The 23,129-nt window shown below is 42.4% G+C and overlaps 1 protein-coding gene across 1 annotated transcript in view; it reads right to left on the minus strand.

The window, feature by feature from the left end:
- The window catches only part of LOC143857095 (ABC transporter G family member 28-like), a 113,979-nt gene that overhangs the window by 75,597 nt on the left and 15,253 nt on the right, over window positions 1-23,129 (minus strand). The window contains exons 4-6 of the mRNA XM_077367368.1: window positions 1,932-1,995; window positions 1,494-1,640; window positions 1,062-1,096 (exon numbers count right to left, since the gene is read on the minus strand). Coding sequence (XP_077223483.1) covers window positions 1,062-1,096; window positions 1,494-1,640; window positions 1,932-1,995 — 246 coding nt within the window. The remainder of the gene's footprint in view (window positions 1-1,061; window positions 1,097-1,493; window positions 1,641-1,931; window positions 1,996-23,129) is intronic.

The following is a 23,129-nucleotide window of genomic DNA, read 5'->3' on the forward strand; positions in this document are numbered from 1 at the left end:
GGAAAATACATTGGTTAGATCAAACACCTAAAAGTTTGATGTGTAAACTTCCTGTATAATCTTTCAAGAGCCATGTGGACAGTATAACCATACCATCCGTTGTAAAATAAGAATGACTGTTTGAATTACTGCTTAAGCCTCACTGCAAGAATTTTCATTCTTAACAGATAAAGGAAAATGTATTCATCAGCAGGATGAATAGAAGGAGAAGATATACATTGTCCAGAGAGAGGACTCAAAAACATAGATAAAGAAATATAAAAAATAAAAATCTACGATAACTAAATATCAGGGATATTATTCCAAACAAAAAATTCTAGAAAATAGATTAACCAGTGTTTCAAAATGTAGATGCGGGTCAAAATGCGGTCGAAGAAAATCCTAGTCGACTCGGCACAACACGGTCGAGTACTCAGTTGATGGGGCTGAGTACTTGGCTGATGCAGTCATAACTCGGGAGACTCGAAGTAGTTTTTATTGACTCTAAAGGGAAAAACAAACACAGCCAAGAGAAAAGAGCGACTCGGGGGAGTCCACAATGACGCAGGAAACCCTGCCTTGTTATGCATTTTATCTTCTCTAATAATTTAATAAATGTCACTATTAAAGAAAAATCAATTTATACAGCATCTATGGGAAACAAATTATCTCAATTTGGAAATCCTTCGACAAGCATGATAGCTATAGACATTTGTCAGGTAGTTTTCTTTCGGGGTATATAACTTCACTTTTCATCTACACAATTTGCATCTCCAAGGGGCTTTAGCATTGCTCATTTGCTGGTTATTCTCTAGTCATATAAAAGAATAAATGGAGATAATAAGCTGACCCAAGCCATTCAATATATATTTATATATATAAGCTGATCCAAAAAAAAAAAAACATGTAAAAAAGTATATCTAGGATATAATTGCCTGCCATCGATACACATTTTGGAAGTCACGATACAATGAATTGCCCGTATGGATAAAATAGATAAGGTTTTCACTACTCAAACGAGTAAAGCAAAACAAACGGATATTCAGCATATCTAGCAACTTAATTTAAGACTACGGACTTACTTGTTTCAGTTGTAGATCCCGTCCTACAGTAATGACTGAAAATAGTAGGATTGAGTATAATTAGTGAATAGAAATGTCGCATCAAAATGAAATGTAATATAATCAAATTTCTAGTATCAAGAGGCTGAAATGGATTTTCTTGATCATCTGTAAACATTCATTGCAAAATCATGCTTTCTACAACAGACATAAGAGCAAGGATTGAAACTTCTGTTTTGGTTTCGGTTTCGGCCTCAGCATAAAATGAAATTTCGGTGGAAATTTCAGTGAAAATCTTATAATTTAGGCCGAAATTTTAAATTTTGGTTTCGGTTTTAAATTTCGGTCCCGGCCAAAATCCAAAATTTTGGTATTTCGGCCGAAATTTAAAACCATGCATAAGAGTGAAAAAGTAATAGATAAGTGCTTGGTTTTCAGGATTAAAATCAATACCCACTACTACAAGGAAATTTTTGAGTGGTAGTCGGACAATATGATCCCGCTGAACAGAATACTTCACTACTACTCCCTACATCAGCCCAGATATCTGCTCCGCCACAAGTATGGTTCAGCTGCCCAGGAGGTTGCTGGTAACGGTATCTGTGTAAGTTTCAGATATAATTCATAAAGCATACCACGCACAAAAATAAAGATTAGAGGCATTCTAAACAGAAGGGCGCTCTTGCAGAAATGGGGTGAAAGGGTTCCCCCATTGGCTGCAAGGAGCAGTTGTGCATTTATAATGGTTGCAAGTCAAAGTGAATAAAATGCATAACCGTCCCTTGCAGCCAATGGGGGGCGCCCTTTCACCCTTTTTCTGCAAGGGCACTCCTCAGTTTAGCATTCCTCTAAAGATTATAATACAGTAACTTTATATATAAATCGACTTACGGTTCACAAAAGCCTGTAGTTTTATTGAGTTTTGCAAGTGGGCAGTATGCACCCAGGGGACAAGCTACAGTTGCAAAAGAACACAGGGAATCAAACAAAAAATTAGGAACATTTTGCACCCATCAAAATAGGACAACAAGTATCAACTGCAACCAGCCATAAGATAGATGGTAATACATAATGTATTATAACCAACCATAGGATATAATAATGATAAAAAAATATGCAACAATTCTATCTGAACATTCATGGAATCTATGCAGAAAGAAGATTAGATTATGTAAAATTACAAGTATAATATATAGACCCTTACATAGAAGTGTGGGACAGATTAAAAATACATGAAACAAATGTGGACCATATGTGAAGCTTTGCCTTTTGACTGAATGCAAATATCCTTTACGATATTAAATTTGGAGAACACATCGGGGCAGCATTGGTTCTCAGTTTCTCACTATATTTCCTTTGACTAAACTCCATAAAGAACACCCCTTAGAATTCTTTGCTTTTGAAACTCTGCCAGACTTGCTTTTTCAATTAAAAAGACCTTCAAGAGAAACCCTCGATGAAAATACTACCATGCACATTATGAGTGTTCTACTCAATTGCTGACTAGAAAAGTCGTAGGTGATGCATAGACAATCATGGTTTTAAATTTCGGTCTGAAATTTTGGATTTCGGTTGGGACCGAAATTTCGAGAAATTGAATTTTTTTTTAAATATATATATAGTATTATTCCAAAATTTCGGCCGAAATTACAGAACTGAAATTTTGCCAAAATTTAAATCCAGGGACAAAATTAATGCATTAGGGCACGTAGAATAAACAGCCCAAGTTATGCTGATGTCATGTTGAATGGACCCAATCACGTGCAATATGCAACCACAATGATTGTAACAAATATAAATTACATGGCTAACTTTGTGGCCCACTGCATGAAAATTTTGATTTGTGCTGACGTTATTGTGGGGAGTGGGCAGGGTGCATTGAGTATCATTTGAGTGAAGATTCTGTAAGATCTTAGTTATGCTGACAAAATCACACCAATGCATTAAAGAAGGAGATAACCGATTTTATTTAAAAAAACATGCTTAGTTCTGACCTCTAAATAGATATTTAGGGCCTCTTTCGGTACCTCAAAAATTAATCACATATATGCATGAAAATGGCTTGAAGTTAAAAATGATTATTTTCGAATAATGGTTAAAATAGGCTTATAAATGATAAAGTTAATGGCTTCCAAAGAGGCTTTAATGTTCCATTCTCAAAGAGGATTATCTTAAAATAATATTAATGCAAATAAGGACCAATCATGGTTGCATCCAAAGAGGCCCTTAAACTCCACAAAAATTTTGTTACAAAGCAATCAAATATTTTAGGAAAGTAGTCAAGCTATTTATTTCAAATTAGCAAAAAATATCAAATTATTAGCAACTTTTTCAATTTATGAATTTATTCAGAGGGATTTTGAGAAGCCACCATCAGGGATGACCCTACAGCCTGCAACTTCTCAAAGGTTGTAGAAGTCTCAGAAAAATGATATGTATGGGAGAAATGAAGCTTATTTGAGGATGGATGTAGCCTTCATACTTGGAGTTCATGTTTAACCCAGTTAAGAGTTATTTTGGCTTTCGATTATTTTCAAGTGTAAAGTTTGCTACAGTGTAACTTATGCGTTTGAACGCAGAAATTCGCCTAGGATTTCAATTCTTAAGTAGGGTGATTAAGAGCTGGTTAGAGGTAGGAAAAGGGTGTAGATTTGTCTACCAACAAGGGACAAATTTTCTGCGTATATTTATTTATTGTTGGTGGTTTCTTTTCCTCTTCAATTTGTGTTATGCCCTATTGTTCGCCTTTTGTTGTCGACTGGGAGACACAAAGAAATCATGATATACAGTGAGCTGAAAGCTAGTTGCTGGAAACTATTCAAAGACCTGAAATATAACAATAATTTTCAGTCTATGATATGAGAAATATAGAATTTGATCATATATTCTTTCATATAGATTCCAGTGTTCTGAGTTTTTTCTTGTAAATCCCCTGAATTTCAGGGTCCTTTCATTCTAAATATTCAACCTAGAGTTGAAGTTTTTCAGTTCTAATATTTTAAGAATCTGATATTACCATCACACTTTTGAAAATTTTGGAAGGATGTCTTCAGAATTTCACCTAAGACTAAAAAGTCAAGGTCCTGAAGTTTTACATTCTGAATTTTTGGGAACAGGTTAATTTGCTGAATTCAAGAATTTTTCAGAATATTACGAAGGTTTAGAATTTCGAAATTTTCACACAAGATTTCCAGTGCAATATTGAAATTTCTTTAGACTTACTAGAAGGTTTGTGATTGTAAATTCGATTTACAGCCCTCGTGTTAGTTTGGTATCAGGGTGGGGTTTTTCTAGTGGAGGATCATGGACTCGATGCCCTTGAATAAATAAAACTCTGGCAAATCCTCATAGAGGATTGATTGCGTTGAAGAGGTTTTGCACCTAGTGTTCCGACACGACTGGATTAGCTAGCAACAGTTGAGGACTCAACTATTGGTGAAAACCCAAGGACCAAGAATGCACAGTTTAAAATATAGTTGAGTTGGGACTTTGGGATAAGGGTGGAGATACCCAAATTCTTAGGATGCATACACGCGAAAGAATTTAATAATTGTCCCTCAGAGATGGAAAAGGTATTTGAGTAGACAGAGATGGCCGATGAAATGATGAAGTTAGTGGTCACCAAATTGTTCAGATATGGGTTGGGCTTGTAGCTCAACGGTTGAGGCTTTGTTTCTCCCAGCTTACCGATCAAAAAATAAATTGTTCAGAAGTCAACTGATCTGGTAGAACAAACTCCAAAATAATCAACTTATGGTAAAGAACGATCAGAACTTGGTAAAAGATAAGATCGAAAGTCCTAAAAAAGATCCTACCCATCACCATGTCGGAGAACTCTATCAGTGCAGCAAAATTCGCAACAACCAAGGTTTTAAATTTCGGTTTCGGAAGGCGTTTCGGTCCTGAGCCGAACCCTTGGAGGCAACAAGATAGACGTATACAGGAGTACATCGCGAACATTCAAAACGATCCAACTGTTAACATTCAACGAGCCACCCCCCCCCCCCCCCCAACCACCACGCCACGCACCCCACACACGCGCGCGCACAAACACAATCTTTGAATTGAGGTTTTACCGATAAATGTAAAGAATAAGCACAACAACCCCCCGCCTCATTACGATCCATCACATCAATTGAAAATGAGAATGCCTATCTGACAACACTGTCGTGATGAAAAGAATGCCAGCAAGACCCAAATTCCCTAGGCTAGATCCATCAAAATTCAGCCTTAGGAATTAGGGTGCCGAAGACCACCTAGGAAATGATCAGTCATGGGAGAAACAAACTATCCATGTATATTCCCCACACGACAAAGAGGCCGGACACTAATACTTCCCAGAACTCCTTGGCGCCAATAGCCCATCACAATACAGCGGAAAAAAGTACCTGACATATACTATGAGCCGATCTTGAGGCCTCTTTGAACACACAACGGATCATCACCTTCCACACAAGCCAGAGTTGCAGTAAAAGAAAACTATCATAGTCTTATCTCGTTGGGTACAGAGAAACGTCCACGAATCAATCATCTCGCAAATGTGTCTAGGGAGCATCCACCTGACCTTGATCAGTTCCATCACAAATCCCTTAAACCATCCTTATAAAAATGCAATGAATGTGTTAACAGGTCTTTAGGTCTTTTATTGTAATGCCCAAGGGCATACTTGTCTTTGTACTTCACTCTTTATTATTTATATTACATGACTGAGGGGGAGAACCCTAACTCAATCTTTTCTCTCAATCTTTACTTTCTCTCCTTTCTCTACCTCTCTCTACATGGTATCAGAGCTCTAGGGCATGGATGCCTACGGCCATTTTTTTTTCTTTTCTTTTCTTCTCTTTCCTTCTTTCTTCCCTAACCCTAACCTTAACCTCCATCTTCTCCATCAACCTCAACCGCCATCTTCTCCATCCCTAACCCTAACCATAACCCCTCCATTCTTTGCTACAGTACCCGCTACAGTACTGCTACAGTAAATCGCTACAGTACATCGCTACAGTTCCTACTACAATACCCTATTTTCCCCACTCTTCCTTGCCCTAATCTGATCCATCATAATCTCTTCTTCCTCTTTTGGGTCATAGCTATGCCCTAGATTTTCTTGTTCGGCTTGATCACTATCTTCATGGTGTTGTTCTGGATTTGTACTTACATCATTGCGATGTTTGTGGTTCGGAGTTATCTCGACTTTGTCTTTATGTCGTGCGGTTGTCTCATGCCTCCCTTATGCATATGTTGTCCTCACGAAGCCGCAGTCTATTAGCTTGCTTATAGTCTTCATCCTTGTCTCTACTTGCTCGTTGTTGGTCCTCTTCAGTCTTCTTCCCGGTCTCTTATGGAAGATACACCTAGTATTGAGGACCCTACTATTCGTACTCCAGCTATGGCTACTAGTTCCCAGCCGCGTCAGGCTGCGTCGTCGTCTTTGTCTTCGGTGGATGCGTCATTCCCACTGATTACCACTTCCCGTCTTGATGGATCCAACTATTTGACTTGGAAGATTGCTGTGGAGAGATATCTGAAAGCCCGACGAAAGATTTCTATTATTCGTCGTGATCCCCCTCCTGAGACTGACCCTACCTTTGACGATTGGGATGTAGATGATGCCCTTGTTCGTACACTTCTATGGCAGAGTATGACCCCTGCCATTGCTAGCACCATGATGGATCTCCCTACTGCCAGAAAGGTATGGGAGCACACTGCGGCATTATATTCTGGTGAGGGGAATGTCGCCTGTCTTTGGGACACTTACTCGCGTTGGATGGGTCACAGGCGCGGTGATTCTACAGTCCATGATTACTACAGACAGTTTGTCTCCTATTGCCAGCAGCTGGATGCTTTTATGCTTCTCACCACTGATCTTACCACGGCAGCCAGACAGAGGGATTAGCTCCGCGTTGTTCATTTCCTTGAGGGTCTTGGACCAGAGTTCGCTCATCTTCGACAGCACATCCTTGGGTCTGGTATTGTACCCACTCTTCAGGAGGTATTTTTACGAGCTCAGCAGTGTGCACTTGGCATTACTGTTCCTACTCCCGTGGATGTCTCGACTACTGCTGCTTATGGCGCCGCTGACCGCCCTTCCCGAGGAGGAGGCACTTTTGGTCGCGGTCGTGGTCGCGATACTAGCCGAGGCGGCCGAGAGGGTGGTCGTGGAGGTCGAGCTCTGCCCTATTGTACTCATTGTAGGCGTGAGGGTCACTATCACGAGACATGCTTTGATCTCCATCCTGAGCTGCGTCACACTCCAGATCCTCGTCAGGGCCGTACTGCACATCTTGTCCTTCCAGATTCGCCTGCTCCTATTGACAGCCCCTCACAGACACCACTGGCTACTCCGACCGATCAGATGGTCGTCTCTCGTGCCGACTATGATGAGCTACAGCGTTTCAGATCTGCCAGCCGCCCTCCTACTGCTGGTCTTGTTCAGCCAAGTAGTTCTCCTGCTTCGTTCCTCTCTAGTTCTAGCTCCTGGATTATTGATTCGGGAGCATCTCATCACATGACAGGTACCCAGTCATCCTTACATGATTTTCATCATGTTGTTTTACGTTCTATTACTCTTGTTGATGGGAGTACCTCTCCTATCACTGGTGTTGGCAGTTGTTCCCCTTCACCAGGCATTACATTATCATCTGTGCTCTGTGTCCCCAAGTCACCTTTCAGTTTACTTTCTATTAGTCAATTAACAAAGCATCTTCATTGTTCTATCTCATTTTTCCCTTCATATTGTCTTTTTCAGGATCTCTCGACTAGGAGGACGATTGGCTCGGGCCGTAAGGTGGATGGCCTTTATCGTCTCGACTGCACTCCGTCCCATCCGATTCTACATGGCTCGGTCGATGCATACCAGTGGCAGTCTATGTCACCCGTCTATGGAGCGTTTACGCAGGATTCCCTTCGTTTCTTCTTCATCTGTTAGGTCTTTTCAGTGTGAGGCCCTAGAACTTGGGAAGCATCATCGTGTGCCATTTCCCTCTAAGACTATTAGTCGGGCTTCACACCCTCTTGCTCTTGTTCATTCTGATGTATGGGGTCCTGCGAGGACTGCCTCTTTATTTGGATTTCGCTATTTTGTGGTCTTTATTGATGACTATTCATGTATGACATAGACTTATTTAATAAAAGATCGTTCTGAAGTTTTTTCTGTGTTTCGTGGTTTCTATGCTGAAGTTAGTAATCAATTCTCATGTGATATCCAATGTCTTCGCACTGACAATGCAAAGGGATATTTCTCTTACTCTAATGGTTTTCAGGAATTCCTCTCTTCGCGAGGCATTCTTCATCAGTCCTCCTGTGCTCATACCTCTCAGCAGAATGGAGTGGCTGAGAGGAAGCTTCGCTCATTATTAGGTGGGGCACGGACACTACTCTTTCAGATGGGGATCCCTAAGACCTATTGGGCTGATATTGTACTCACAGCATGCTACCTGGCGAATAGGCTTCCCTCTTCGGTCCTTGGCGACACCTCTCCGTTCTCGATTCTCCGTCCTACCTCTGACCCTTTCCCTCTTACACCTCGAGTTTTTGGCTCTGTCTGTTTTGTCCACGTTCTTGGGTCAGGATTAGATAAGTTGGATCATCGGGCCGAAAAGTGTATCTTTCTAGGTTACTCTCAGACCCAGAAGCGTTATCGTTGCTACAGCCCCCGCCTGCGACGATCCTTTGTCACGGCAGATGTTACATTCTTTGAGACTCAATCATTTTTTAGTCTGTCCATCTTGTTGGATCCCTCCCGTTCTCCGCTTCAGGAGGATTCCTCGCATACTTCTGTTCTTCCTCTTCCGGTTCTTCCTGATCTCATCCCTGTTTCTACACCTCCAGTGTTCAGTTCCTCCCCTACAGTTGATTCTATTGTTATACCGACGTCAGAGCCTTGTGCAGCGCCTCTACCTCCACCATTGAAGCAGCACCAGCGTCGGGCCAAATCTGCTGCTCATTCAGCCCCGCTCGAGCCATCACCATCTCAGCCGGAGATCCCCACTTCTGAGGTACATTCTGACCCTCCCATTGCCTCTCGCACTCGGTCTCGCAGTACTGCTCATCCCTTTCCTCTTTTGTGTCATATGACTTTCTCACCCATGTATTTCGCAGTTTTGTTTCGTCTTTGTCCTCTCTTTCTCTACCTAAGACCCTACAGGAGGCACTTGATCATAAAGGATGGCGGGCGGCTATGGATCTTGAGATGCAGGCCCTTAGGCCAATCAGACATGGGATTTGGTCCCTCTCCCATATGATGCTCACCCAGTTGGTTGTCGCTGGGTTTATGCAGTCAAGCACCTTCCTGATGACACAGTTGAGCGCCTTAAGGCTCGACTTGTTACAAAAGGGTACACGCAGACATATGGGATTGATTATAGCGAGACTTTTTCACCAGTTACGAAAATTCCTTCTATCCGTGTCCCGCTATCCCTTGCTGTGAATCATGGCTGGCATCTTCATCAGTTGGATGTAAAGAATGCCTTTCTTCAAGATGATTTGGAGGAAGAGGTCTATATGGAGCAACTTCCTGGATATGTTGCTCAGGGGGAGAGATCTTCTCTTGTTTGCCGTTTGAGGAAATCCATTTATGGTCTCAAACAATCTCCGAGAGCCTAGTTTGGGAAGTTCAGTGCTACACTTATTCACTTTGGCATGAAGCAGTGCGCAGTTGATCACTCCGTCTTCAGTTTTTAGTCTCAGGTTGGTTGTATTCTGTTGATAGTATATGTCGATGATATCATTATCACTGGTAGCGATACAGGTGGCATTCAGAGGCTCAAATCCTTCCTTCAGACAGAGTTCTCTACTAAGGATTTGGGTCGTCTTCGGTATTTCCTGAGCATTGAGGTTGCCTATTCGACTAGAGGTATCTACCTCTCACAGAGGAAGTATGTTCTGGATCTTCTTGATGAGACAGATTGTTTGGGAGTCAAGCCTGCCTCAACTCCTATGGACCAGAATATGAAATTACTCCCTGAGGAAAGAGTCCTGTTAGAAGATCCAGGGCGATACAGACGCTTAGTTGGTAAGCTCATTTATCTTACCGTTACACGTCTAGATATTACCTTTGCAGTTAGCGTTGTTAGCCAGCAAATGAGCTCACCTCGCACTTCACACTGGGCGGCTGTACTTCAGATATTGAGTTATCTGAAGAGTTCGCCAGGTAAAGGGTTTTTATTTCAGAGGCATGGGCACCAGAGAATTGAAGGATACACTGATGCAGACTGGGCAGAATCTCCGGCTGATAGGAGGTCTACTACATGATATTGCACCTTTATTGGAGGTAATCTTGTTTCATGGAGAAGTAAGAAATAAGAGGTCGTGTCTAAATCCAGTGCCGAGGCAGAATATAGAGCTATGTCTCATACGAGTGGCGAACTCATGTGGATACGTTCCTTACTTTTAGAGATTGGATTTCCTCCTTCTCCAGCTCAGTTATACTGTGACAACAAATCCGCCATTTACATTGCCACGAATCCAGTCTTCCATGAGAGGACCAAACATATTGAAGTGGATTGTCATTTCATTAGAGATTTGATTCAACGAGGCTACATATCTCCTGTGTTTACCAGATCTACAGATCAATTAGCAGACATGTTCACGAAGCCTCTAAGTAGAGCTAAGTTAGTTGATAATTGTAACAAGCTAGGAATGTTAGATATCTACATTCCAGCTTGAGGGGGATTGTTAACAGGTCTTTAGGTCTTTATTGTAATGCCCAAGGGCATACTTGTCTTTGTACTTCACTCTTTATTATTTATATTACATGAGTGAGGGGGAGAACCCTAACTCAATCTTTTCTCTCAATCTTTACTTTCTCTCTTTTCTCTACCTCTCTCAACAGAATGAGTGGTAATTGTTGCCACATGAACACCACAAATACAATATTGAAACCCATGGCAATGGCATAAATGGTCAATAGTTAGAATCTTATCCAAGCAAGTCATCCAATAGAACACAACTACCCTTGGTGGAGCTAGGAACCTGCAAACCCTCCTAGCCTAAACATGGGAAACGCTGATACAAGATAGCTTCCAAAAGAAAGTCTTGGCCGAAAAGACCAATCCGAGCAACATTTCCAGATCCAATGGTCAAGGGAACTCTGTATAATATAAACATATTCTAATCTGCTCCAAATTTTCACAACAGTTTCCACCGCCCTATCGTAGGATACTCCAAATTCGGGGGTCAAAGAGTTTCATAAAACGTTCTTGGTGGGAAAAAATGTGACAAAGAAAATGAATATCCCACTCAACCTTACCATTCACCCTCCTAATCAATTGCCCCACACTCTCATCACGGTTAGAATACACCATAAAAAAATGGAAGGAAAACCATATGCAACAGTCCATCATCGCATCAGAGTCGTGCTACAACCAAATCCAATCTCCACACCCCCACTTAGAATCTACATCACAGTTGAAACTCCATCACCCCTTCATGATTCCCTCCACATAGGTAGCCCAGTAGGACAGTAAGAGTCAAATAAATATCACTGACCTCATTCTTCCCCATACTTCTCAACAATCACATCCCCCCAAAGGTAGGTGAGCTCTTCAACAAAGTACCAAATCTATTTAGCAAGCAAAGAAGAATTCATCACCCTAAGACTACGGAATCCATGTCCACCATCCTCCTTCGGTTCGCATATTCCCCCCCCCCTAACTCCCTAGCTTATTCTTCCAACTTTGCCGCTCATTCCACAAAAATTCCTATTGTGGCAGCTCAAACCTTTCAATCACGCTGAATGAGCATCGAAATAAAGACAAAGTATAAGGGAATGTTGGCGAGGACTGCGTTGATGAGAGTGATTTTCCTAATAAACTTATGTTTTGGCACATTTCAATATTTGTAGCCACATCAGTTATGTTGGATAGAAGATGAAGAAGAAGGAAAAGTGAGTTAGGGAAAACTCCCCCTCACTTGTGCATTTATATAAAGAGAGAATGTTACACATGACCAATATGCCCTTAGGCATATACATACAAGTATACAACTAACACTCCCCCTCAAGCTGGAATGTAAATGTCAAACATTCCTAGCTTGCTATAAATGTCACTTAATTTTGCTTTGTTCAATGGCTAGGTCAACATATCAGCTAATTGGTCCACTGATCTAGTGAACACTATGCATATCTCCCCTTTCTGAATCCCATGCAAGATGAGGTGGCAATCGACCTCAATATGTATAGTCCTCTCATGGAAGACCGGATTTGTGGCAATATGAGTCGCAGCCTTGTTGTCACAATATAACTGAGAAGGAGATGACGGAGGAAAACCAATCTCTGACAAAAGAGAGCGTAACTAAATAAGCTCTCCACTTGTGTGGGCCATGGCTCTATATTCAACCTCTGCACTAGATTTAGAGATAACAACATGCTTCTTAAATCACCATGATACAAGGTTACCTCCCACAAATGTGCAATACCATGTGGTAGATCTCCTGACAGCTGGAGATCATGCCCAATCTGTATCTGTGTACCCTTCTATCTTCTGATGACCATACTACTTGAACAACAAACCTCTAACTGGAGCACTTTTCACCTAAGAATCTGAACAATTGCTGCCCAGTGTGAAGTACGAGGTGAACTCATATGTTGGCTGACAGCACCAATAGCAAAGGAGATGTTTGGGTGAGTAACTGTAAGATAGATAAGTTTACCAACCAGCCTCCTGTATCTACTAGGGTCATCTAAAAAGTCTCCATCTTCAGTAAGTAATCTTACATTTGGGTCCATGGGAACTGAGGTAGGTTTCACTCCAAGATAACTTGTCTCCTCAAGTAAGTCCAAGACGTATTTCCTCTGTGAGAGGGAGATCCCCCCCCCCCCCCCTCGGTGGAATACACTACTTCAATGCCAAGGAAGTATCTAAGATAGCCAAAATCTTTGGTAGAGAACTCTTTTTGCAAGGTCTTCAAATTCTGGATCTCCATTGAATCACTACCAGTAATGATGATGTCATCAACATAGACTATCAATAGCACACAACCAACTGCAGACTGACAGCTAAATACGGAGTGATCAACTGCACATTGCTTCACGTCAAAGCGTATGGTAGCATCATTAAACCTCCCAAACCATGCTCTAGGGGACTGCTTGAGGCCGTAGATGGATTTCTTCAATCGACATACGGAAGAGGACATCTTCCCCTAAGCAATATACCCAGGAGGTTGCTCCATGTACACCTCCTCCATGAGCTCACCACGAAGGAATGCATTTTTGACATCTAATTGATGTAGAGGTCATCCATGGTTGACAGCAAGAGACAATAGAACACGGACAGAGGGTATCTTTGTAACCGGAGAAAAAGTCTCACCATAGTCCACGCCAAAGGTTTGAGTGTAACCTTTGGCAACCAAGCGCGCCTTAAGGCTCTCAACAAACCCATCAGGAAGCATTTGACCATGTAAACCCAACGACACCCAACAGGACGAGCACCAGGAGGAAGAGGTACTAAATCCAAAGTCTGATTGGTCTGAAGGGCCTCCATCTCAAGATCCATAGCTGCGCATTACACCAAGTGATCAAGAGCCGTGGGCAAGGACTATGGCAAAAAAACAGAAGACAAAGAAGACACCAAACTGCGAAAAACAGGTGTGAGAGAATCATAGGAAAGAAAAGAAGAGATAGGATGAGCAGTACAATGAGAACGATTGCGTGAAGCAATATGAGAGTTGACAGGTACCTCTGAAGTGGAAGGAGGGATCTCCTGTTGAGCTGGCGACGGCGCTGCTTGAGAGGGATGAGTTGCATATTTGAGGCGGCGCTGATAGGTCTTCTTAGTTACTGGTGTTGGACGAGCAAGTACCTGTAAGGGAGCAGAAGTCTCACAAACAGGGACAATCTCAGGCGTTTATAGGGGAGGATATGGAGAGGAGTGACGACCGGGTTAGGAAGAACGGGAATAGGTAGAGGAAGATCTGAAGGAGAGAGTGAGGGGCATCCTGAGGGCTGAGAAAGTAAGACTCAGTCTCAAAGAATGTGACATCTGCCAAGACAAAGGACCTACGTAAGTGTGGGTTGTAATAACGATAACCTTTCTGGGTCCGTGAGTAGCCCAGGAAAATACATCGTTCAGATCTAGAATTCAACTTATCCAAACTAGGGCCAAGGTTGTGGACAAAAGCGCACACAACCAAAGATCCGAGGAGTGAGATGGAACGGTTCATGATGAGGACGTAAAGTAGCAAAGGGTGATGAACCTCCAAGAAACGAGGAAGGAAGCCGATTGGCAAGGTAGTTTGCAGTAAGAATTGCATCACCCCAATAAGTCTTTGGAACCCACATGTGGAGGAGAAGAGTGTGGGCCCCATCTAGTAAGGATCTCATCTTTCGTTCAGCTACACCATTTTGTTGAGAGGTGTGAGCACAGGAAGATTGATGAAGAATATCACGAGTGGAAAGGAACTCATCAAAACCATTTGATTTGGAGAAATATTCCCTGGCATTATCAATGCGAAGGCATTTGAAAGTACAATTAAATTGATTAGTAACTTCTACATGAAAAATACGAAAAACAGAGAAAACTTCTGAACGATCCTTAAGTAAATAAAGCCAAGTCATGCGTGAATAATCATCAATAATGATAACAAAATATCGATGCCCAAAAATAGAGGTAGTCCGTGCGGGACCCCATACAGCAAAATGCACTGAATCAAAAGGATGTGAGGCCCGACTAACAATGATGCAAATATTAGGCCTAAATAAGTGGCATATTTCCCAATTAGTATTTATTAGGGGTATTTTAGTCATTTGGTTATTTGGAGTTCTTATTTTAGTAGGCTTCTTTAAGAGTTCATGTTTTAGTAGGTTACTATTTTGTAGGTTGTTTATTTGCTTGTATGTAGGCCTCTTTACAGCTTATTTTATAACTTTGATTGATATTGAATAAAGATTCTTCTCCCTCTAATTCTAGTTTTCTTCTTCCCTCTTCTGATTTCTTCTCTTCTCTCCCTTAATTCGTCTATTCTTCTCTTCTTCTACTTCTCCCTAAATTCGTCTCCTCTTCAGGTTATTTTCGTCTCTTCTTTCCTTATTCTTCTATTTTTCTCCCCTTTCCTCAATTTCTCTTCACGGTCCTCATCAATTTGGTATCAGAGCGAAAGATTCAAGCCTCTGAAGTGAATCAGCATCAATTCTTAATCTCAGCCCTAGAGGTTTTTTTTTTCTTCTTTAAAACTCAGCCCCTCATCGTCCAATTCTCAGCTTTCTAGTTCAACCATCCACCTTCCATCGTCTCCATCTCTTCCACGGAAAAACTGCAACCCAAAATCAAACCCTTGGTGCCAAACAGTAGCCCCTCTTGCTGTCATAAATAAATTGAAAAAAAAAAAAAAAATCTCTGCTGTCCGAAATTTCTATCTGAACCTCCTAGCATCACCCTCGCAGGAACTTTAACACTATTAGTTCATCTAAACCTCTCCTCAGATCCAAACCCTAACCCAAGAATTACATCCGTAAACCACCCCATAAATCTCAGCCGAGCATCCTTGTCTTCCTATTCTTTAAGCCTATTGACGATCCAAAAGCCAATAACCCTCCCTATTTAAGCCTCTGCTCCATCAAACCCACCTTTGTTCAATGCCCAAACACAGCCCAGGGGCCCCAGCCGATAGCCATTCTTCCCAATTTATTTTCACCGAGAATCCTCATACCACCCCTGTTGTACCATCTTGGTTTATGATAGCCAATAATGTCCATTGGCCTAAGAGGTTACCTAAGTAGCAGGTTAGTTAACCAAAAAAAATAGAATATATAAAAAGGAAGGCTTCCTTCTCGAGGAAGCAACAAGGCAGCAGCTGCTATTCCCATGTTGGTCAAAAAAGAGCATCTAAAGTGATTGATTTTGTGGGGTGACTTGTCAAAGAAGTTAGCATTAATAAAGAAAAGAGGGTAAGTTTCCTCTAAAGCTACTTTGTAGGGACGGCAGTCACTTTGCAGGCTACAATTACAGAAAAGTAACTTTAGGAAAAAAAATACAAAAGATGGAAAGTTACTTTACAGAGAGTTGTTTTTGAGAAAGTTGTTCTTTTGGAGGTTACTTGCTGTACAAGTCATTTGAAGAAGCATTTTTTTAAGTGGTAAGTTACCTATTCCATACCCTCACTTTTTACCGTCCCCTTCTTTACTTGGACAGCCCCCCTTTGTGTTAGTACCTTATAATATAGGTATATATTATAAGGTATATGACCCCTCCCTAATTTCCCAAAGGCCACCCCCACCTATCTTATTTAAAGTGGTGCACGTGACCACATCAAAAAAAAAAAAAAAGGCCTTATTACCCACCCCCTAATTCTCCCCTACGCACCCCTTTCCTTTTGGAAACCACCTATTTAACCCCCACTTTTTCCAATAGGCACACCCCCCCCCCCCAATTAAAAAAAAAAAACAGAAAAGAGCAAAAGAAAAAGAAAATTCTTCTCTCTCATCTTTTTCTACTTTTCCTCTCCTCATTTTTTTCTCTACTTTCTCTCTACCATCGCATTTTCTCTCTCCTCACCCGAGCTATTTCCGCTCAAAATTGGGCCTCGACCTCAACATGAAAGTTGTTCGTGACAATTTTTAGAGCGCATTCAGCCTATTTTCAGCAGCGGACAGCAGTCTTCATCACAGTTTCAGGAGCCATCTCAGCTGTTGATCGCGCCCCTTCTTCCGATCATCAACTTTCACTCATCCGATTTCAGATCCGCGATAGACGTTGTGTTCCTTTCGACATGACACACAAATCAAACGGTTGATTTCAGTTTTTAATGCCGATCCCTATGGCTCCTCTAGCTGCTCCATATTTTGATAGATATGATCCTCGATATTCTTCTGCACCACAGGTTCCATATTTCTATGGTTATGATGACTGCACATATCCCTATGGAGATGTTGAGAATGCGTGTCTAGATTGGATCCATGCACTTAATGCATACCATAGGTACTGTGGTTATGATCATCAAATAACAATTCGCAAAGTCACGGATACAGTGTGCCGCGAAGCCAAGTCGAGATGGAATTTGTTCGTTAACGAGCGTTGTGAGTTCTGTAAGCCTCCATTTCGTCGATGGGAGGATGTTCGTTATGAGTTTACATACCACTATCAAAATCAACAGAGATTGAAACGTGAGCGAGCAGCGTATGACCAAAGATTGATATGTGAAAAAAGCCGCTCGACGAGAAGAAGCAGCTCGCCGTGAACGACAAGCCGCAGCACGTTGTGCACGAGACGTTGAAATTGCAGCTGAAAACCGATATTTCGAGCGTCGCATGCGCGAGTCATATTTGCAAAGTCGCTTCACTACTTCATCCATCCCACCTAACATTGCTACTATTCTTACGGAGCACGATGCTAGTATTGATGAGATCATCGACGTTGAGCCTTTGATTCCATCAGATTCAGATTCAGGCTCTGAGATGGACGATCCAGAGTTAGAGACTCAGTTGATTGCAGATATCGACATCGTTGCACATCATGCTTCTGAGATTTCTGCCGCACCGATTGCCGCGCATCTAGAGAGAAATTTTGCCACTTCTACAGTCGAGACAGATATTTTGGCAGAGCCACATGAGGTTGATCCATTGACAGAGTCGACCGAGCACCATCATGAGTTAGAAGCGAGTGCCTTGCTTGACGAACCATTACTTGAGACAGCTGATCGAGAATATATTACAGAGGATTGCACTATCTTTGAGCCAGTTGAGCAGATTGTCGAGATTTGTGCTGACACAGAGGTACTTGTTATGCAGATTGATCAGGAGGACTGCCCATCTGATATCACTATACCGGATACGAATCTAGCAGATGATTTTGTTGTTGATTCCATTGCGCCCGATGTGATACCAGTAGATGATGACCTTGTTGAGGCTAGTTATGGATTGGTACTGCCCATTGCTGTTATGCCGATCCCACCGATCCAGGAGGAGTATGTTGCGATCTTCCCAGCTAGTTTGCTTCTCCAGCGCAGATTCTGTTCGAATGAGTCTACATGGGTCCTTTCTTTCCTCTTCTTCCGCCGACCTTGCAGATGCTTCTCTCGATTTTCTCGAGCATTAGCCATCAGGATTGCTTCAGACGGATTGTGCCTCCTGCTTCATTGGATTATTTTCATATTTGACCCAGGCGGGCTAGAACTCGAGGGGGAGTTCTTTTCAACTGGGGAGAATGATGCAAATATTAGGCCTAAATAAGTGGCATATTTCCCAATTAGTATTTATTAGGGGTATTTTAGTCATTTGGTTATTTTGAGTTCTTATTTTAGTAGGCTTCTTTAAGAGTTCATATTTTAGTAGGTTACTATTTTGTAGGCTGTTTATTTGCCTATATATAGGCCTCTTTACAGCTTATTTTGTAACTTTTGAATGATATTGAATAAAGATTCTTCTCTCTCTAATTCTGGTTTTCTTCTTCCCTCTTTTGATTTCTTCTCTTCTCTCCCTAAATTCGTCTATTCTTCTCTTTTTCTTCTACTTCTCCCTAAATTCGTCCCTTCTTCAGGTTATTTTCGTCTCTTCTTCCCCTATTCTTCTAATTCTATCCCCTTTCGTCTATTTCTCTCCCATTTATCAAATTTCCCTTCACGGTCCTACATCAAACAGAGGCCTAAAAGAAAATGACACCCTATGGTGTTTTCCAAGTTCACAGGCCTCGCGCTGAAAAGACTGAACAGGTGAAGAAACAATATATGCCCGCCGTAAACGCTCAAGGCAAAGATGACCAAAACGGCAGTGTCACTGATAGGCGTCGATGAAGCTGTGCAAAATGGCACGGGGAAGGTCACAGTCCAGACGATAAAGCCCATCCACGTCACGGCCTGACCCAATCGTCCTCCTAGTCAAGAGATCTTGAAACAAACAATAAGAGTGAAAAAATGAGACAATACAGTTAAGATGTTGAGTAAGCTGACTGACTAAAAGCAAACTAAAAGGTGACTTGGGAACACATAATACAAAGGACAATGTTAAGCCTGGACGAGGGGAAATATTCCCAACACTAGAGATAAGAGTAGAACTCCCATCAGCAAGCGTAATGAACTGAGAATAAAGGGGACGAAATGAACTAAGCGAGGAAGAAGTACCTGTCATATGATTGGAGGCTCGAGAATCAATGATCCAGGAGTTGGAGCTAGTAAGAAGAGATGCAGGGGAGCTACCTGGCTGAGCGAAACCGGCACTCGGGGATGGCTGGTCAACCTGAGGCGCTATAACTCATCATAGTCGGCACGAGACATAAAGACCCCATCAGCAGGAGGGGCTGGACTGGACTGAGATGAAGTGGCCAAGGGCTCTAAAGTATCCAGTGCTGAAAGATGAGCGGAGCGGCCAAAACGAGGCTCAGATGAGGGACGTAGCTTAGGGTGCAAAACATAGCAAGTCTCCAGATAATGTCCCTCGCGGCGACAGTGAGAGCTGTAGGGACGTGGGCGGCCACCGCGGCCACGAGCAAAGGTGTCTCAACCACGGGTAGCACGATCACCCACTCCATATGCTGCAGCCGCAGTTGTATCAACAGAAGGACCCGGCACAGAATCACCAAGAAGATACTGTTAGGCACGCAAATATACCTCCTGAAGGGAAAGCATAGTGCCGGACCCAAAACTCTACTGACGAAGGTACAGGAACTCAGGGCCCAAAGTCTTGAGAAAGTGAATAACACAAAGTTGATCATGCTGCTGAGCGGCCGTAGTCAAATCAGTGGTGAGGGGCATAAGAGCATCTAACTGCTGGCAATGCGAAACAAACTGGCTACAATAGGTAGAAAGAGAGGTGTCACTGCGCCGAAGGTGCATCCACTGAGAATAGGTGGCACAGATGCGGGCGAGATCGCCCACCCCAGAGAAGGTAATAGCAGTATGATCCCAGACCTGTCGAGAAGTCGGAAGATGTATCATGGTTCCGTCAATCTGGGGGGTCATACTCTGCCAGAGGAGAGTAAGGATTAAGGCATTATCCTGTTCCCACTTCTCATAAGTAGGATCAGTGGAAGGAGGGGGACCACGATGAATAAGAGACACCTTCTCCCGGGCAATTAGATAAGTCTCCACCGTCACTTTCCAATTTAGGTAATTGGACCCATCAAGTTTAATTGTGGTCATGGGTGGGAATGAACCGTGCAGCGAAGAAGAGGGAGTATACGATGAGGAGGATGGGCGAGACGTAGGGGCAGGAGCCACAGAATGCTGCTCAAGAGAGGGATCCTCAATGATTGGGGAATCCATGGGTAGAGAATCGAAGATAAGGGGCCCACTGACGATAAGGAGCGACTCCGAGAATGGAGATCAGAGATGTCAATAATGGAGATCAAAGCTCCGAAAAGAGATAACTGAGGAAGAGGGCATGAGAGAGAGCCTCTAAGACATGAAGAAAAATATATAAGAGGTTGGGGCCACAAAGAGGAGAGGAAGAGTAAAAAGGTGTTTAAGACATGAGAAAAGAGAAAGAAAAAGGAATTAGGGTTGTAAAGTTAGGGTTTTGATTTGAGAGTAATAGGGAATGAGAGAGGAAGATGAACAAATAGAGAGAGAGAGAGAAAGAGAGAGAGAAAATAGTAGAGGGGGGTATTTACGGAAGGATTTGGAGGGGGCTGTTACGGCGAGGGGTGGGGGGTGGATGGGTTACGGGACGGGGGGTGAGGTGATAGAGTGGGGAGGTGTTATGGGACGGGGGGTGAGGTGTTATGGGGGATGAGGTGATACAGGAGAGGGTGAGGGGTTACGGGGGGTAGGGGCCACCGGAATGGAGACAGGGGATTTACGGAATGGGAAAGGGAGGGGGTAAGGCGTACAGAGTATTGCCCTGAAAAGCCAGTAGAATGACATTTATTAATCAATAAAGATTTATTTCATGAAATGAATGGGTAATTATATTAATGAATGTGTGTGATGTGCTTGTTTATTGACACATGTTCGTCCTTAGGTAGCATAGTAGAAATGCCATGCTCAAAGGATTCACAAATCCAAGGGGGCAAGGAGATATGGCATCTCGATTCTATGCAAGCCTTAATAGGTCCTAGTTGGGAAAGAGACTGGACATCTCTTTCAGTACACAACTAGCACCAGTCTTGCCTACATGCACGTGTCGTGAGGTGACTTATCTCGATGATCTGGGTAGTGGACCCTATGAAAGAAGATTGTATGCGACGCTTGGATCGTGCAACCGAACCGGATCAAAAAAAGATCAACTTGTCGACAAGAGAGTATAAAGTTGTTCTTCCAGACATGACCCTTCACATGTCCTTAGACCTGAGGGATCTTATTGGTTTGTCGGGCCGTTCTAGGGTCTTAATCTATCTCAGAGTGATTCTAGTTTAGAGTCACATTCGGATAGAGCTATATCCTAGAGCAAATCCACGAGACCAATAGTGATCCTCAACAAGGGATTCTTCGCCCTAAACTTTAGGGATTGACATCTACAATTTTGTCAGAGTGGTAGGTTTATTAAATAGCCTGGCCAGGCCGATTTAATAAAAGGTTTATCGGAATGTTTTATGAAACGTTGAAGTGTTTTCAAAGGATTTTACAAATGCATTTGGAGGCCGAACACCGCTTGACCAAAATGGTATACCAAGAGTGGGCCAAGGGGGTAAGAGGTGTCCACCCCCCATATGACTCAATTCAGAAGATGTAGTCAAGAAGAAACGACTTGCACATATAAGATGTGATTAGGGGTAAGATGTTCTGACGGTCGACTTCAGGGTTACGTCTCAATGGAAGCCACTAACCTAATGCGAGTGTAGATTAACTACAGAGCGAGATCGCTGTGGGGCCCACCATAGGGTTCTGCATGATCGATCGTCGGATCCTTGCGACGATCCCACTCATAACTCAAATGACCCGGTAACATCCAAACAGATCACAGTTCCGCATTTTATATAATTGCACGGACGGATATGATCTGTTAGATCAATGTAGATATTAATTAAGTAAATATATATATATATGTATGTATATATATATATATATGTGTGTGTGTGTGTGTGTGTGTTGAATGTGTGTGTTGATATATGTATATATACATGTCTTTGTTAATAGTTAACAAGAGACAGTGAGCGAATTTTTCGAAGACAAATTGGATGCGAGTTAGTAATTAATTAAATGGATAATTAATTATTAATTAATTATTCATTTATTATACTTTATTGTATGGGAGAGTCCCCACATAGCCTTGGACGTCTGGGAGAGTCCCAATGGCTCGAGGAGTCTCAATTCAAGTTGGTTTCTCAATTGGATAGAAATTGGGAGAGAGAAACAATGATTTATCAAACTAAAACTCTTTATAATATATATGAGAGAGGGCTGAACGAATTTTGAAGTATGGAACACTCAAAAATTCGTCTACCCCTCTCGCCTCCCTTGTGAAAATTCGTTTTTCACTCTCTCTCTCTCTCTCTCTCTCTCTCTCATCTCTTCCAATTGTTGGAAATTCACTCCACAGTTTCAAAGAGAAAGGCTTCCAATATAATTCTCTGATCTTTATATCAAAGGTATTGATTAGATCAGACCGTAAAGAAGTGAATAAGTGTTATTCACATCCACGATCAACGGTGCAAAGAAAAGAATCCATCGGTTCAACTTGCGGGGTACAGAACGATCGCAACCGTTTGAGGAGTAGATCAAGCAGCGTGGTTCATTGATTTCTTCTTCAAAGAGGTATTTCTTTATGGTTAATTAACATAATTAACTAATCTAGACTCTAGGATCTTGGGCAAATGCAAGATCGAAAAGAAAAATTTAAAGTTCTATGTGATTTTTTTTCCGTTGCGCATAACGATCTTGTCGGAAGGGGATAACCTTCCTTCAGGAGGTGGGGAGGAGCAGGGATGGTGTCGGGGAGGGAGGTTGGGGTCACGGGAGAGGGTGGACAGAGAGGGCTGAGGGTTGGGGTTGGGGTTGGGGTTGGGGGGTGGGGGTGGGAGAGGGTGGGCCGAGAGATGGGAGGAGGCGAGAGATGGGATTAGGACGACGATGGTGGTGGTCCGACAATGGTGGTCCCTAGCCGATCAAAACCCTAGGGCTCTGATACCATGTTAGATAGAAGATGAAGAAGAGGGAAAAGTGAGTTAGGGAAAACTCCCCCTCACTTATGTATTTATATAAAGAGAGAATGTTACACATGACCAATAT

The sequence above is a fragment of the Tasmannia lanceolata genome, unplaced genomic scaffold, assembly GCF_043159265.1.
Source record: "Tasmannia lanceolata isolate RefF3 unplaced genomic scaffold, GAP_Taslan_0.1 ptg000024l, whole genome shotgun sequence".
In the NCBI taxonomy this organism is placed as follows: Eukaryota; Viridiplantae; Streptophyta; class Magnoliopsida; order Canellales; family Winteraceae; genus Tasmannia; species Tasmannia lanceolata.